At 33.5% G+C, this 16,904-nt stretch overlaps 2 protein-coding genes across 2 annotated transcripts; both read right to left on the bottom strand.

Moving 5' to 3' along the window:
- Positions 1-550: 550 nt before the first annotated feature.
- LOC144566989 (flavone O-methyltransferase 1-like) lies at positions 551-4,552 on the bottom strand. The gene is made up of 5 exons (XM_078317014.1): positions 4,205-4,552; positions 3,452-3,657; positions 1,324-1,634; positions 1,140-1,204; positions 551-1,045 (listed from the first exon to the last, which is right to left on the bottom strand). The coding sequence occupies exons 1-5, from the start codon at positions 4,439-4,441 to the stop codon at positions 749-751; spliced, it is 1,116 nt and encodes a 371-aa protein (XP_078173140.1). The 5' UTR covers positions 4,442-4,552; the 3' UTR covers positions 551-748.
- A 3,972-nt stretch (positions 4,553-8,524) lies between these two features.
- Positions 8,525-13,084, bottom strand: LOC144567701 (uncharacterized). The gene is made up of 4 exons (XM_078317866.1): positions 13,076-13,084; positions 10,363-10,681; positions 9,832-9,883; positions 8,525-9,729 (listed from the first exon to the last, which is right to left on the bottom strand). Exons 1-4 carry the CDS (start codon positions 13,082-13,084, stop codon positions 9,645-9,647), a joined length of 465 nt encoding a protein of 154 aa, XP_078173992.1. The 3' UTR covers positions 8,525-9,644.
- Positions 13,085-16,904: the final 3,820 nt, after the last annotated feature.

Genomic DNA, 16,904 nt, shown 5'->3' with positions numbered 1-16,904 from the left:
AACATCAATTTTTTTTATTTTGAAAGTCCAAATCGTCGATCCAAACCGTTAGATATTCAATCTATATTAAAATGTGCTTGGAGACCAAATTTTACATTTTTTGAAATTTTTTTGCTATTTATTAAGATGGGTACAAAATTGCTGTTTTTTAATGGTGCAGAATTTTAATAAAAACAGCGATTTTGTACCCATCTTAATAAATAGCAAAAAAATTTCAAAAAATATAAAATTTGGTCTCCAAGCACATTTTAATATAGATTGAATATCTAACGGTTTGGATCGACGATTTGAACTTTCAAAATAAAAAAAATTGATGTTGTAACTTTGTTGTAACTTTCAAGTGTTGTAACTTGATCCCTCCTCATATTGGATTATGTATAGTGTACTTAACCTTCCAGCCTATTGGGCTTTCACTCAGTACAATTTCACATGCACTACGAATAAGGCATTTTCTCCCGTACCATCCATACTCTCAAATAAGTGAAGGATATAATAACATGAACATCATCTTTAGGATGGGAAGCTGTCACAACAGAAATAATTCCAACGATTTTGTAAGGAAACAAGGAAAAACATATATATATATATATTTATTGAAACAAGTAGACAAAAGCCTTTGAAATGTTTACAACAACTATAGCACAAGGATTACGCAAACCACACAAGCCGCTTTAGCAAATCACAACCACCGGATCCAATCAACAACTCCAGAATATAAACGAAGCATGTAAACAAAAGAGAGATCGTTCTACTTGGTGAACTCCAAGGCCCAAGAATTGGCATAGACATAATTCGCCTTGAAACTGGAGAAACCGACCTCCTTGGCCAAGGCCTCAAACTCTTTCATGGTTCTCTCTTTGCCACCCGGGTTGTGTGCTAACATGATGAGGTCCAGGTGGAACACGCCTTGTGCCTTGGGAGTTGCCTCAGGGTTCACTGGAAGAATGCACTCAACAAGGATCACCTTGCCATTGTCAGGCAGAGCCTTGTAGCAGTTCTTCAATATCTTCAAAGAGTGCTCGTCGCTCCAGTCGTGCAGGATCCACTGCATGTTTGACAAGTTTAGAGGGAAAAAAAAAATCTTTCAAATTTTTTTCTTTTTTTTGTAAACCAAACAGAAGATTTTGAGTGGGGCTAACCTTCATCAATATTGCATCACCAGTTGGCACACTCTCAAACATGTCGCCACCAATGTGCTCCACTCCTACATTCCAATTACAATAATGAGATCACTCTCAGCACATATACATTAGAAATATACTTGCTGGAAATAATGTCTCATTTGCAATTATTTGTAAGAACAAATAGTATCAGGAGGCTTACCGGGGAAAGGGGGTGCCTCGGAGATAACATGGGGAAGATCAAAATTAATCCCCTTGATATGTGGATATTTTGATGTGATCATATAAACAGTGGCACCAATGCCACCGCCTACATCAACAAGAGAGCTTAAATTATCGAAGCCATGGTAAAGTTCAAGCAACTTTTTGGTGATAATGATGGAATGATTCTTCATTCCCTCATTGAACACTGTATTGAACCGCGGATCTGTGCCATGGTATTCGAAGGCTGTCATGCCATATGCCTTGTTAAATGGGATGCCACCATCAAGCACTGCATCTTTTAGGTAGTACCTGAGAATTCAAAAAAATTGTCAGTATAATTATAACAGATAGATAAGTTGCCAATAACTATCAATTTTTTAAGTGATTATTAAAGTTCCCTGTCTGTAGGTAATGTTTGCTGAGAGTAGTTAAAATAATTGTCAAAGATTTGTTGAATTGGTTTTTTTCTGACCCTTGTTTGGGGTTATCTGTTGGACCCATTCAATTGTTATATAATCTAAAGATGGTAGTTGTTGAGTCGTAGGATTAGTAGTTGGTAGGGTTGCTCAACTTCACCAAATATGTAATTGAAAGTCCTCTCATTACCTAACATTGGACCAGAAAGCCCAAAAATCAATTGTTAAAGGAAATTAAATCTAAGAGACCTAGCTGTCACTGTCATAAAACTGCATGATTAGTGTAGTGGCACTAAACTTCTGAACAAAAGGCCATCACTTAAAATGTAAGCAAGGCCAGTTTAGGTTATACATAAACATCACATCAAAATGCACTAAAATTTGGGAGAAAGGTACGAAATAACATAGGTAATTATGAAATGATACTCAATTTCTCACCTACAAGATGCTTACAGGAGTAGTGATGTAGGTGAAGAAAGTGACAGACATAGTGATCTAGTTGTAAATGCTGAAAACACACTCTAAGTGGTTCTGCCTCATGATTTGATTTGTTGGTTGGTAGAACAGTAATTACTACTTGCACTGAGTTACAGCTAACATTCTATATCAGATTTACTCAAATCTTAATTTAAATTTTATTTACTACAGACTAATGTAGTAATAATCTATAGAAAGATGGACCTTTTGTGTTATTAAGAACATAATAGACATTTTTTTTCCTTTATAGGTGTTCAGCAGCGATGGAACAGTGGACAACTATTCTAATTTCAATTTTGTTTGATAAAGTGATATTGGTCCCATTGCATAGCCTGTGGAATATCTTTATTTCATCCCCATCATTTATGGAATTCGTATCCTCTTGAGATATCTCAAACTTTGCGTGACTTTGTGGAATATCCCAACCGTTTAAATACGCTCTACACGAATCTCAAAGCACGCATAATACTGGCCCCCTACATCACCCCCTAATAGGCACCGGACACGTCGGTCACGCAACATATGAGATATCTCAGAGGATACGCACTCTCATTTATGTATGATAGTCCAATTCCATAAGATCCCCCTCACCCGCAAATGGAATTGAATATCTCAACCAATGGAAATAGAGGGGCTTAATTGCAAAATTGGAGGGGCTGACTGCAAACTTTCCTATATTCCGCATATTTTCTACTATCATCATTACACTATTCCACTCAATTCCAATCACATTCAACCACTAATCCACCTTTCAAAATCCAATCATCTATTCTACTGTACCAAATAGCACCTATGAGTTGAAGTTTTACAGCTACCAGTGGGTTGTCATGCTATTAGAATCAGAGCTTATCAGTTCAAATGTCATCAGCATTCTATCATAAACTAATATAATTCACAGAAACAGTAAAGTTAACAATATAATAGTCAGTAATTGAACTCCCATTTCTAAACGTCTAAGATTTTAGATCAACTAATTGATGTACCTCATTTATTGTACCGGATCAGCATACTAACTACAACAATACCCATACTTATAGTCAAAAATATTTATAAAAAAACTTGTGCAGGTGGAAAATTTTATAGGAACTGATTGGTTAAGTGTCATATGCAGTCAGAATTCAAACTACCGCAACTAATCTACCCGACAGTGAAATTCTCTCATAAATTAAACCTTATGATAAATTGATAATAGTAAGTCTAAGAGGAATAGTAAGAAAAAAAAAAGATGCTCACCAGCTCTCCATGAGAACCTTATCCTGGTTCATCAGCACGAGTGCCGCCATGGAGACACCATCCTCATTCTTTGTTAGCCATTTGCACACTGGTGCAGGCCCGTACTTCCTTGTCACCTTGTTGCCATCATCCTCCTCCTCAACTGAGCAAGCAACCACATTGTAAGAAGCGAGTAATCGAAGCATCCTATCCAACATTACAGCTGCCTGTATTTACACAATGTTAACAGTAGGAAATTATTCTCTGTTTCTTTTGATAAAAACTTATAATTAAAAGAATTAAGCTACAATTTTGGAGGATAAAATATATGCAGTCATTTGAAGGGAAAATAAGAAAATAAAATATACCTCTTTGGATAATATGTATTTTCTGTCAAGTGGCTTTTCTGGCTTTCTTTATTGCCTTTTTCTGTTTTTAACACTCTAGTCAAACTCCTGTAACCCACTCTAATTCTAATTTCAGTAAATTTAAGCAACTAAATTCACTCCTACCTCTTCAATTGAACAGAAAAAAAAAGAAAAAAAAAAATTTCAACATCTTTCTGGTTGCTTTCACTTTTCTCTAAAACCTTAATACTAATCACCAGCACAAAATAGTCACACTCCCACTAAAGAAAATGACAGTAACCAACCAAATAATTTCCCATAAGCAAATTCTAGATCTGAGCAACTCCTAAATCCCACTAAACAACCACTTAATTTCCATCTCAAATATGCTGATACAAATTAAATGACAGTAAACAAATGCACACACCTGAGGGTTTTCGGTTTTGAGGTGCGCGGCGACGTCAATCGGGGTCATGATGGGCTTGCCGTAGGGCCCGCCGCATCCTTTAACAAGGATTTCAAGCACATCGAGCTCGATTGCGGCCTTAAGGGTCATGGGGAGGATGGAGGCACTGCAGAGTTGTAAGGCGTGCATGCACGCTTCCTCGTCGGCCTCATCCCTCGGCACCATGGCGACCTCCACATCTCCTCCTGCGGAGCCCATGATCACTTGCTAGTGCAAAATTAGGGGATGAAGACTGAGATAGAAAGGGGAAAGCAGTACGCTTTTACGGAGGGAGAGTGAGAGCGAGGGGTTTATATTGACTGGCACCTCACCAACCGCACCTACCGTCAATAATACTTTTGCTTTAATTTTATTTTAGAATTACGAGTGAACTGTCTCAATGTATACAGTATACTGTATACTTGTATAGAATCCGATCAAATGATTTATTTCTATCAAGAATGGAAAGTTATTCAATTATATTATCTTTCTATATGTTATTTCTTATGTAGAAAATTTAAGTTACAGTTCATCGTATCTATAAATCTGTCACTCAGTTTGTGTTTAAATGAAATAATAAATTCTGCCTGCTTTGCTTGTTTAGGAATTTGTGTGTTTGTGACTTTGTGTCAGTGGGTTTTTTTTTTTTTTTAGAACTGTTTGTTTAGGAGTTGCTCTGCTCAGCTCAGCTGTGTTTGCACTGCGCATGACAGATGGTATAAACAAAGACTGCTGTTCTTTCCTAATTTTGTTAATTTAGTTTGTCACTATTTTGTACTGCAAATGTATTGTTAATTTGAAAGGGTCAAAATAATTCAAGTTGAAAGAGAAAGAAGAGAAAATCTCGGGATATAATTTATGCAAACTGTAACTGTAAGCATCACCAAGAGAAAATTATAATATCGTTTAGTGTCAAACGTAGTTTTTGTATCTGATTAATCATTTTCTAATTGGTCGTCGATGGAACAGTTTTCTTTGGAGGGATTTGTCACTTGTCAGTCCTTATTTGGTACACTCAGAAATGCGGGATGTGATCGGCTCTATTGAAATTTGAGAAAAGGTCCACTGGACCCGGTCCAGTCTTAGATAGAATATCTACAGATTTTGAGATTTTTTTTTATAGAAATATTATAAAATAATAGAGAAAACAAATAAAGAATACATTGATTTTTGGATGCATAAAAAGATCGGTGGAATTTTCTTGATTCAAACTTTGAACCAGAAAAAATTATACAAATTCAAAGATTTTTTTTCTTTCACTTACCACAACATCACAAAGTTATATACGGAAATGGTCTATTTTGGATCGAAAATAATATTACCGATTCAAATTTTGAACAGGAAAAAATTATACCAACCGAATTCAAATCAGTGAAGTAATCTAATCTTTGACATCTTGTTCTAACTTTTCCCGGTAATTGGTATAAAGAAACTACTAACAACACATCATTACATTCATTAGTCAATGTAAGTCTCCCCCAATGGATAGCAGTTGTCCAGTCGGATTTTGTAACTTTTATCCAAATTTGTCTATCAAAAATCCCCCGTCTGAACATTTCATTTTCGTCACCAACCACATCGTTGAACAGCGTACATCCACAATTTGGCTTGATTCTCATTTATTTTGGCCTTTACCTTGACCTTAAATTGACATTACATTATTCATGTTTGGAATTTGTAAGCATTTTTTAGCTCGCTGTCATCTTTTTAGTGCAAACAAGAATGTCGTGATTCAAATGACCTCGATACCTAGTGGACTGGAACATCGATCAGTTAAATATTTTTTTTAGATATTATAGATTTAAGTTATTATAGACATAATTTGAAAAAAAAGAAGAAGTTATTGTAGACATAATTATTGGTGTAGAACTTATAAATCTTCATAATTTTTTTATTAAATATAAATCTTCATAAAAAATTTATTAAATATAAATCTTCATCATTTAAGCAAGTAATTAAAATGATGAAAGTTATATGCTCCAATAGAGCCATTTGCAAAGAAAGGAGATTATCGATGTATAACAATTTTATGAACATCGAGACAAGTTTTGTGAAAAGTTAATGTTAACGAAGATACGAGTTTGTGAAATATAAATATATTATAGAAGAGCTCCTTATTAGAAAGTTCAGTCTTATAAAAAATCATTGCAATTTTCAAACATTTTTTCAATGATCAGATCCCTTCGGATGTCACTCACCCCAATTTTTTGATTTAATATAAAAAGGGGGTCTTCCTTCGAAGTGTTCATCATCTTGTGTTTATTTATGAACGTATTCAGCTCAATTTTTGTAAATAGATATTTTCTATTTTTAAACATTTAGATAGTTTAACACAAATCTAGTTAGTTTTAACATATAATTATAAAAATAATAGAACCATATGATTGTGTATTTATAAAAATATTGAACAAATTACTTCTAATGAAAAAAATATTACTTTTGTAAACACTTAATATTTTTATCAGTTTGTAATTTGTTTTCTCACATATCATTATAATTATCAAGACAAGTCTTAAGAGTTGTAAATATATAAGGATTAAACAAAAATATATTAAGGTAAGTATTCAAAAGATAAACTCCACATATTGTTCTCATATAAATAAAAGTCCGAATTTGTCAACATCCTTTCATGAATGTCCGGTGTGGTGTTAAATCTTTGTCCGGTGGCCATCTTAGTTGTTTGATAGTTACAGCATACAAACATTACTATTTAAAAAGATCATTAAATGACTGAAGCAAAGGACAAATCTCACCAAACTTTGATTTACGTTGACGAGCAACTAATTAAAGAAAGAAACCTTGTAACTAAAGAAGGATGGCATTAGGTATAAGTGCTTGCTTCAAAGCAAAGAAAATAAATAAATAATCCATAAAAGTTGATATTTTCCAAATTCCTATGTGCATATTATACTCCAAGCAGTTGCTACAATTAGTGAGGATGAGATATCCAATCGTAATAATTATTTTATCAATTTAAGTGAAATGACATAGAGAAAGAGAGAATCAATTCTTATAATTAATAATTAATTTAAGTTAATCGAACTTCATTTAAGTGCCGTAAATCTATTTTCTGTACAAATGATGAAGTTTCAAAACTTACATCCACTTCACATCATCATTATTCCCATCCATCTAATTTTATTCTCTCTTTTTATTTATTACGATCGAAGAATTTATATTCTATCATTCCTTCTCTTGTTATTTATTGAAAGTCGTAAACAGTCAAAACAGAGAGCCGTTTATTGAAGTCGTTTATTTTAATTATTATTAGACGTGGATTCAAATGTCTCGTGCTTTTCATATATCATCGTGTTTTACATTATTTATTTCAGTTTTCAAAATTTAAATAGTCGTTCTCAACCGCTTAATATAATCTCCATATTAAAATATTTGGAGATCAAATTTTATTTTATTTTTAAATTGTTTACTATTCTTTTTAAATATATACAAAATTATTGTTTTTGGACCATCAAAAACATTAATTTTATATCTATCTAAAAAATATATAAAATTTGATCACTAAATATATTTTAATATGGAGATTATGTTGAGCTATTGAATCAACTGTTAAACTTTAAAACAACGATAAATAATGTAAAACACGAGGATGCATGATGGGAGCCTGTATGAAGTCATTTGGACAAAATTGCTCTCCAAAGCCTTTTCAAACAGTTGGATCAAAATTTATCAAGATTGATGAAATTAGTACTAATGAGGATGTTCGGCAAGAATCACAAACTTAAAATTTAAGCTGCACTAAGGAGCGCCCATTCGGCAATAAAGTTGAAGAATCACTTTCTTAAGAAGACTTAAGCTTGGCAAATTGCTTAAGCCATGTAGAATTCACTACAGCAAAAAAGGCTATCAGAGACCGGTTTTCCGGTCGCTGAAAGTCACGTCGCCGGTCGCAGATAGTTATTCCGGTCGCAGAAAGCTGATTCCGGTCTCTGATACTCCGGTCGCTGAAAGCATTGTCGCAGATACTCAATCGATGACGTCGCCGGTCGCTGAATGACGTCATCCAGTCGCTGATACTTTTTCTGCGACCAATTTTTTTGATCGTTGTTGTTTTTTGCTGACGTCACGAAGAGATATCTGCGACCAAACAACGGTCGCTGAAAGTCAAAACCCGGTCGCTGATACTATTATGTCAGTTTTTTTTTTGTTATTTACTTTTTTGTTAGTTTTTTGGATTTTTTTTCATTTCACTTTTCTCAAAACATACACAATAGATCGATTCAATTATAACATCAAATATCATACAAAATTACGGTTTTTATTTGAGATACAACGGGAACAATATCAACACAACAATTCTAATTTTGCCATAGTATCAATTATAATATCCTCAAAATTCTCAACTCAAGTCATGAAATATAAAAAAACAACACATATTCCTCAAAATTCTCAATTCCAATTTTCCCAAATTAAGCTATTTATAAAGTTCTAACCCAGCTATTTATAAAAAAACAGCCTATTATTATTTTGCATAATATCAAACACCCCCGTTTAACAAAACAACACATATAATGTAATTAATAAAGTTCTAACCCAGCTATTTATGTCCAACTCAGTCATCACCTTCATCCTAAAAAAGGCCAAGAAACAAAAAATTAATACCAAAAGTATTATATGCTCATCACAAGTTCTATAAGGGATTCAATAAATCATTGAATAATCTTTACTGGTGCACATGATAAGCACACAGATAAAGGAAATGACAAAGGGACTTAACTGGTACAAAAATGACCAGAAACACAAAGAAAAATATTAAAAATAGCTGTATACCTAATTAGGCTATGTCACTTTACAGACAGTTATAGGACATCACCCTGAGCATTCCTATATAATTTTTTTCTTTTTTGGACTTATAAATTGATCTCTGTGAATTTTTGAAGTTGAACTTTTTATTTTTCTGTTTACTGTGCAAGTAGGGTCAGGTTCTCAAAATTCTTGAAATTGAACACCAATACACCATTTCTTATTTCACTATTTAAAATGGGTTTATGGTCACGTTTGATGCCTTTGCCAAGATCCTCTGTCGATAGTATTTGAGGCTAAATAAAGTAACAAAGTTCATTTATGTTTACCTCTTCAGCAGAAAGAGTAATAATCACGTTTATATGCTGCTAAAAAAGACAAGTAAGAGTAATAATCACGTTTATATGCTGCTAAAAAAGACAAGTAACAATGAATTAGCAAAGCGCTAAAAAAAATTGCATCAAATTTTCAATCTAATTGAAAAGAACAAGTACCATATAGCTGTAGAGGAGAGAGGAGCTGAAATTAATTAAATAACACACTTCTAAACCCTCGATCTTAAGCAAATTAACAGGAAATTAGAATAAAATTGGATAAGAAAACAGCAAGACAACTAATTGAAGGTAGAGGAGAGAGGAGAGAGGAGTTGACCTTGCTATCGTCACAGGCAAACTCGATCACTCAGCAATTCTTTGCAACTGCTCTTCTTCTCTAGACAATGGCAAAGCCGAAACAAGAGCATCAAACTGCATTACATAAAAAAAAAATTCCAAATTATTAAAGAAAATATAGCGATAAGTCCATTTGACCATATTCTAATTCCAATACTAACAAGACTTAGAGTTCACCTTTTACCACAGCTCTGCACCACCCCATCTGAGGACCACATGAAGCTCTGCACTAAAAAAAAAAACCACATGAAGCTCAGTTGACAATCCTCAATAACCAAGAACATAAATAAAGATAATCAGTGTGCTACCTTGTAATTATCTTTCGAGATTCAAATTGTTAGTCCGGCTAAGTCCTAAACCCAAAGATGGCTCATTACCAATCTCACAAGACATGGATTTATCAAATCAAGCAAATTATTATCAATTTATCATATATCAGGTTTATAAATATGGACAATTTCTATCAGTGTCTTTTTATTACCTACACAAGATTAGAAAAGGTCAGTTGGCTAAAAATCATTTTGAAAGGGCTAATCTCCTGTAAATTGCTTTAAATGAAAGGACTTTATCAGAAAATTGTTTTATCAGAAAAGTTCCACGGAGAAAGCTAATATCCTGAAAATTGATCGTGGCAAAGCTAATCTCATGCCGACAGTTCTGATTACCCCAATACCCATTTCAAATAAACAAATAAATTAAGAAACCAACCAGACAGTAGAAGAACGGCAGGGAAGGACTCACGGATGCCGGAGAGCCGCAGGAACGAAGGCGTGGTCAAAGCCAGGAGAGAAGACGCGATCTCTCTCTCACCATCAAATCTCTCTCCATCGCTCTCTCTCTTGAAATTATTGGCAAGGCTTTCACTCTCCCGCTCTCTCTCGCTCAGATTTGAAGACAAAGAAGCAAAATTGAAATTTAGGCAGAGAAAGTCGAATTGGGGATAAAGCTGGTGCGCGGGAGAAGAAAAAATTACGTTGCTAGGGTTTGGCGCGAGCGAGCCAGCGTTTTTTTTTTTCGGAAAAAAAGACTTTTAGCGACCGGCGACATGACCGGTCGCAGAAAACCTCCGTCGCCAAAGTTATCATTTTTTTTTCTTTTTTTGGGAAAAGAATCGTTTTCTGCGACCGGCGCCAGCCTCGGTCGCTGTTACCGGTCGCAGAAAACACAAAATGCTGTAGTGATTATGGTTTAAAATCTTGGGCAAGCTTGAGAAAAGTGGGCAAAAGGAGCACTAAGAAAGTAGCTTTAAGCTTGACAAAGGAGCACCCGTTCGACGAGCTTAAGACTCCTTAGAGCACTAAGGAGCTCTAAGCCATGGTTGCCGAATACTACCAATGAGAACTAGCATTTGGTCTAGTGACAAAGGCAATGATCTCCGTGTGGGAGGTCGTAGGTTTCAAAAGGAACAATCATGTGTGGATATTAATTAGTTGGGTGGCTTGACCTCCAACCTTTACTAAAAAAAATGAAATTAATGCTAACCAAGGTTCTAAATAGCGATTATCGCATTATCGCGGGAAGGTTTAAAAAAAAACTATTGCGAATAATATAGTTATAGCAAAAGCTATTCTACATAGCGGGTTTTTTTTCCAAAACTATATTATATAATTCTACTAATTATTAACATTATTTAAAGTCTCATAAAATAATAAGTAATGTCAAATTGATTAAAAAATTATAATAATCATATTGAACTGATGCAAAATTCAAATTCTTATTCAAAATATCTATAGTAATATCATAAACTATTTATCTTTTTTATTCAAATAACCTAAACATCAAGACATAAAAAAAATATTTTTTTTATTTAAAATAATCTAAGCATCATGTCATAAACTAACTATATTTTTCAATTTAAAAGCAAAAGAAATATGGGCTTTAAAAAAAAATTGGTCCTTAAAAGAAAATTTTAATTTGGATCTTGACATAAAAACTTATGTAGCATAGCGTGCGCTATTTGTGCTACACGTTACGCGCTATAGCGGACCGCTATTATCGCTATAACGGTCGTAGCTTAAATAGCGCACTTTTATCTCATAACTTAGCGTTTAAGGTCCAAAAACACTATAGCACCGTTATAATGCACTATTTAGAACACTAATGCTAACAGACGTTGCCTTTATCTCCTTTAAGCAAAAAAAAGGAAGAAAGCTATCTTTATTTATTGAATTAAAATCAAATCGCTTCAGAAAATATAAATCAATATATGCTGAAAATCTTCCATCCCTCCATCCCTTGTTTTTCTTGAGCACACATCTTTCAATTCATTTCTATTTTCCTGAGCACACAGCTTCCACGGGACAAAAATCTGCTTGCAAAGGGTAATGACAGGAGGCTAAACAAATATTAATCTTGCCAAGCAAACACTTAGTGAAGCTCTGTCTTTTGATCCCAAACCAAACAAACTTGTACCAGCAAATATTGCTAGTACTAGTAACAATGGAGAAAATAGCAACTGACGCAACTCAATTATCCTCCTTTTTTCTATGCTTTAACCAAGGACAACATATCCAAGCTTCTACAATAATGGAACAAGGGTTCGACTAGTAATTCTGGTTCGAGTTTGAATGAGACTGAGACTGAGACATCAGGGTCGAGTTGGAATTTATCCCTTGATGGAAAAAATAATGAACATCTCCATTTAAAATAAATAGTATATTCTTTAATTTAAATTTTAAAGTAAATAACAAGTTAAATAAATAAAAGGAATAGAAGAAATAATGTTAAGGTTTTTGAGAGATATTGAATATTATAGTGCTTTGATGAAGAAATTGGTTAATTTAGAAGTTTGTATGGACACTATAAAAATACTATTGGAATAGAGGAAAAGTGGAATTTGGAATAAACTTCAACTCTTCACTATTCCGGTCATGTTCGGTTGATGGTGGAAGAGTATAGGTAAATGAGTCAAATTTATCTCGTGAAAAATGTTAATTCCTCTATTCCATCTTTCCTATGGAATAACAAATTGGCTTATGGAGGAATAGAGGAGGAACTCAAATGTAAAAAACAGGGTTTTGACTACAAAAGTTCAAACTCAATTTCACTATTCTCAATTCTCCAATTCCACTCACTTCTCCTCTTGTTCGGCAGGAATAAAACCTCTTTTACACTCTATTCCTCCATTCACTCTTGCTGAGCAGGCCCTAACACCTTGTTTGGATGGAGAGTAGAGGAAGGGAAGGAATGGAAAGAAAAGAAAAATTTACGTCGAATCGTGTTTGGTTGACAAAATTATGTCGGAGGTGAAAGGCTTAACCTTGTATCATTGTAATCAATAGATTATGTTTTCCTCCCAATTTGAGTGTAACGAATGGAAAGAAATTTTGTTGCAAATATTTTTTTTTTAAAATAACAGAAATGTCCAGTTCTATATTTTACATATGTAATTATCATACAAATTTTTTTGTCACAATCTTACAACAGCCATCGAATTTCTCATTAACCTTCTAAATTTTAATCATCCAAATAAGAAAAAAGACGGAACAGAAAATTAAATTTATTTTTCCTCATTAATTATCCAAACACGAAGAGGTTAAATATGTTAATCTTCATTTCTATTTCATTTCATGCATTTTTATTCTTCACCTCCCCTTCCTTCCTCTAATCTTCATCCAAACAGGGTGTAAGTAATAGTTTACATTCATTGAACCTAGACTTTGTATTAGGTGATTGTTATTGATAACAGAATTATGTTATATCTGTTGCTGCTCTCTGGAGCTCAATTGTATTTCGGATAGAGAAAAGGTTTTAGTCCACAAGGTTTTATCCACGGTTTGTCCACACTTTTAATTAGATCAGTTTTAAACTGTCATTGACAAACAACGGTCCCCATTGATTAACGACCACATCTGATCCCCACCTTTTTCTTCTCTTTTAAAAGCTTCCTTGTCCGTTTTCTATTTCCTTTTTTCGCTTCTCTTTTCAAATCAGATCTAAATCTCTCTGCAATTTTATGGTGACGGTCGATTTTCTATTTCTCTTCGCTCTTTCCTTTTTTCCTTCACGATTTCTTTCCTTTTACGAGACGATCTCCTTTTCTGTACAATAACTGACGGAAGACTTAGGCGTGGGTTCAATTGAAGTTTTAAAAACAATTTTCATCATCTCCTAAAGAAAAGTTATTGAAGTAAGTTATTTATTGATATATTTAACTTCTGTTTCTTCTATTGAACTTTGATTTGAATACAATTTGAATCCACGACAGTGAAAAACAATTTGAGCAAGTTATTTACTGATCTATTTAAGTTTAGTTATTTCTATTGATTTGAATTGATAATCCCGGCCGAAACGGTAGTGACGGCCGCGACGACAGCAACGGCCGCGAAGGTCGAGACGGTAGCATGGCAGCGACGGCCCTTTCTCGCCTGATCCAGAAGAGAACTTCTCGTTTCAAGAGAGGCTAACGCAATACCTCGATGTAGTTGAAGCAGGTTTAGTTAGAGAGATTGCATTGAGATCTGATTAGATTGTTGAGGCATGTGGAAGGATCAGGGCTCTGACAGAAGATCTGGTGGGGTATGCTTGTCAGGTGCAAGAATTGAGTGATACAAGGGGCAATATAGTTGCCCTTTAGCAAAAACTCACTGTTATTCTCTACGTCAGCAAGGAGCTCTCTCACCTAAAACTGGTAAACTGATTTACTTGACTCAATATTTAGTAATTTTTTGCTTTAGATTGATTTGGTTTACCTGGAATGAAAATTAATATTCCGGATAAGATTTTGTTCGATTAATAAGTAAGCATTTGAAAAAATAAAATAAACAACACGTGTTCAATTTCCAATTGGAGACGCATGAATATATATTAAACATCATTCTGTGATTGCTTTCTCAAATTAAGTTGATAATGGGGTTGCTTTCAGTGTTTCCATTATGCATCATATTATGCGGTTAAATTTGCAAAATTTTCTAAGTTGATAATGTCAGAAGGACTAAAGTTCATTGTTACAACAGAAGGACTAAAGTGCATTGTTACAACACCACTACTCGCCGCTTGCCGTTCGCCGGCGCCACTACTCGTCGGCGCTTTCTTCTCTCCGATGGACTTCTCCGGCATCTCTCTTAGATTCTAATGGACAGAGACGATCTAAGAGAGGCAATCTGGAGGAGCGATCTGGTGGAGAGAGACGAGAGCGAGGCGATCTGGAGCATAATCGGGTTATTTTACGGTATTCACTTTGTAGTTTTACAATATGCATCTTGTGGTTTTACAGTATTTTGCTTCTGTCATTCATTTTTCGTTCGCAATGACGATTTTTTTTTAGATTACTGACTCGATCTCGTTGTTTAAACATGATCGCGACGGAAGAGTGTATTTCAATCGGATAGAAGACGGTGATATTCAAATCTAGTAAGTTTTTCTGTTGAATTTCTTTTTTTCATTGTATGCAGTAACAGATTTATCATTTTGACTGAATTTTTATCTAAATATTATTCGTATGTTGTAATTTTGTATGATTTTGTATTGTCTGTTTTTTACAGTACATATATATATGAATTACAATATATATGTCTCATTTTTCAGGATATCGAACTGTTATAAAAGTTTCTGGATGTTTGATAATGTCAAGTACATTTTTTGTAGGATTTGTTATTTAAGTTACAGCATTGAATGATGAATTTTACAGGATTGGTGCAAGTGAAATGACACCTTTTCTTTATGTTTGAAAATTGTTATTATATTGTTTTACATAAGTTACAGTTTTGAATTAGGAAATTTTACAGGATTGGCGCAAGTCAGTTTTACATGATATATATTGTTATTTTTTAAATGTTATATATATCATTTTATGTTACAAATGGGTTTGGTTTACGGTATAGGTGACAAATTTTACAGTATATAAGTAATGTTTTGATATGCACTTTGTATTATTTGTTATGATATGTGTATGTTACATTTTATATTAAGTAATTTATAGTATATAAGATATACAAATATAGTGTTATGAATACATTTTGATGTACATCATTATATATTTTTTTTTTGTGTCTAACATTCTTTAGTATTGATTTTTACAGTTTTGCCCCAATGGCTTTTGATCTGAATGAAGATTTGGCAAGTGAAAATTCAAGCATGAATAGTGTTGCAGAAATTAGGGTTGTAGAAATCGATTTAAATGCCGAACCCGATATTGTGGGAGATGTACGAATTGAAGAATCAGCAGAGTCAAATATTGTGGTGAACAGATTTTGTGTGCGGTGAACAAATTTTTTGTGTGGTGAACAGATTTTTGTTGAACAGATGATGGATGTATGTATAGATCTAGAAATTTTACAGTATACATGGTATTATTTTATGGTTTATATTTTGAAATTTTACAGTATACATGATTCTTTGCAGGTTGTAGTTTAAGCTGAAATGTAGCATTTTTTACATTTTATCTTACAGTATACATGGTATTATTTTATGGTTTAGATTTACAAATTTTACAGTAAACAAGATTCAATTGAAAATTTACAGTATTATTTGAAAATTTTACAGTATAAAAGATTCAATTTTACAGTATACAAGATTCTATTGAAAATTTTACCTTATACAAGATTCAATTTTACAGTATACAAGATTCAACCCACTGTAGACGCTAATAACTAACTCTAACTGCCAATAACCGCTAATAACTAACTCTAACTGCCAATAACTTCCTATAACTGCAAGTTCCGAAAGTATAATTTGAAAGTACATTTCTTTTCTCGTTGCAATCTTTTTCTAACTATCATGGGACCACTTCAAATAGTTGCTGGATGTTTTGTGATTAACTGATATATTTTATGTGATATATTGTATAATTATATAGCATGTAGAAGTAATTTTACAGTATTCGCGCAAGTCAAAGCTGTGGACAAATGGTGGACAAAAGGCTGTGGACAATTAGACGCTTCCTTTCGGATATGAAGTCTATATATAGACTAGTGATGTAACATTTTGAGGTTAATGAAAACAAGCTATTTCATTCATACACTGTTCTTATTCTACTTTCAATAGTAAGTTTATCATGGAGGAGGAAAAGGTCATTTTCTTCCTTGACTAATCGAGAGAAAGAAGAAAGGAGGTTTTATTTCCTCTTTTTGCTTAGCGGAGATAAGAGCATCTATATTTCTAAAACTCAACATGATTTCTAAATAACTGTTAACTACTTTTTAGAAATTATAGTCTCTAAAGTTTTTAACTCTCACATCTCTGAAACTCATTTTAGAGTTTCTATTAAGCCACGTCAGTAACAAATAAAAAATGAGAAACAATTTGAGTTA

This window comes from Carex rostrata, chromosome 16 (genome assembly GCF_964058835.1).
Source record: "Carex rostrata chromosome 16, lpCarRost1.2, whole genome shotgun sequence".
NCBI classification, from domain to species: domain Eukaryota; kingdom Viridiplantae; phylum Streptophyta; class Magnoliopsida; order Poales; family Cyperaceae; genus Carex; species Carex rostrata.
Note: the sequence above shows the minus strand (reverse complement) of the source record. Positions and strands in the feature narration are given on the sequence as shown.

Excerpts from the sequence above, each read along its gene's own strand:
- LOC144567701 (XM_078317866.1), bottom strand. Across the intron at positions 9,884-10,362 it reads TGCCGTTCTTCTACTGTCTG|TGCAGAGCTTCATGTGGTCC; the intron begins GTTGGTTTCTTA and ends TTTTTTTTTTAG. Across the intron at positions 9,730-9,831 it reads GTGCAGAGCTGTGGTAAAAG|TTTGATGCTCTTGTTTCGGC; the intron begins GTGAACTCTAAG and ends TATGTAATGCAG.
- LOC144566989 (XM_078317014.1), bottom strand. The coding sequence starts at position 4,441 with ATGGGCTCCGCAGGAGGAGATGTGGAGGTCGCCATGGTGCCGAGGGAT. Across the intron at positions 3,658-4,204 it reads TCAAAACCGAAAACCCTCAG|GCAGCTGTAATGTTGGATAG; the intron begins GTGTGTGCATTT and ends GTGTAAATACAG. Across the intron at positions 1,205-1,323 it reads CGAGGCACCCCCTTTCCCCG|GAGTGGAGCACATTGGTGGC; the intron begins GTAAGCCTCCTG and ends ATTGGAATGTAG.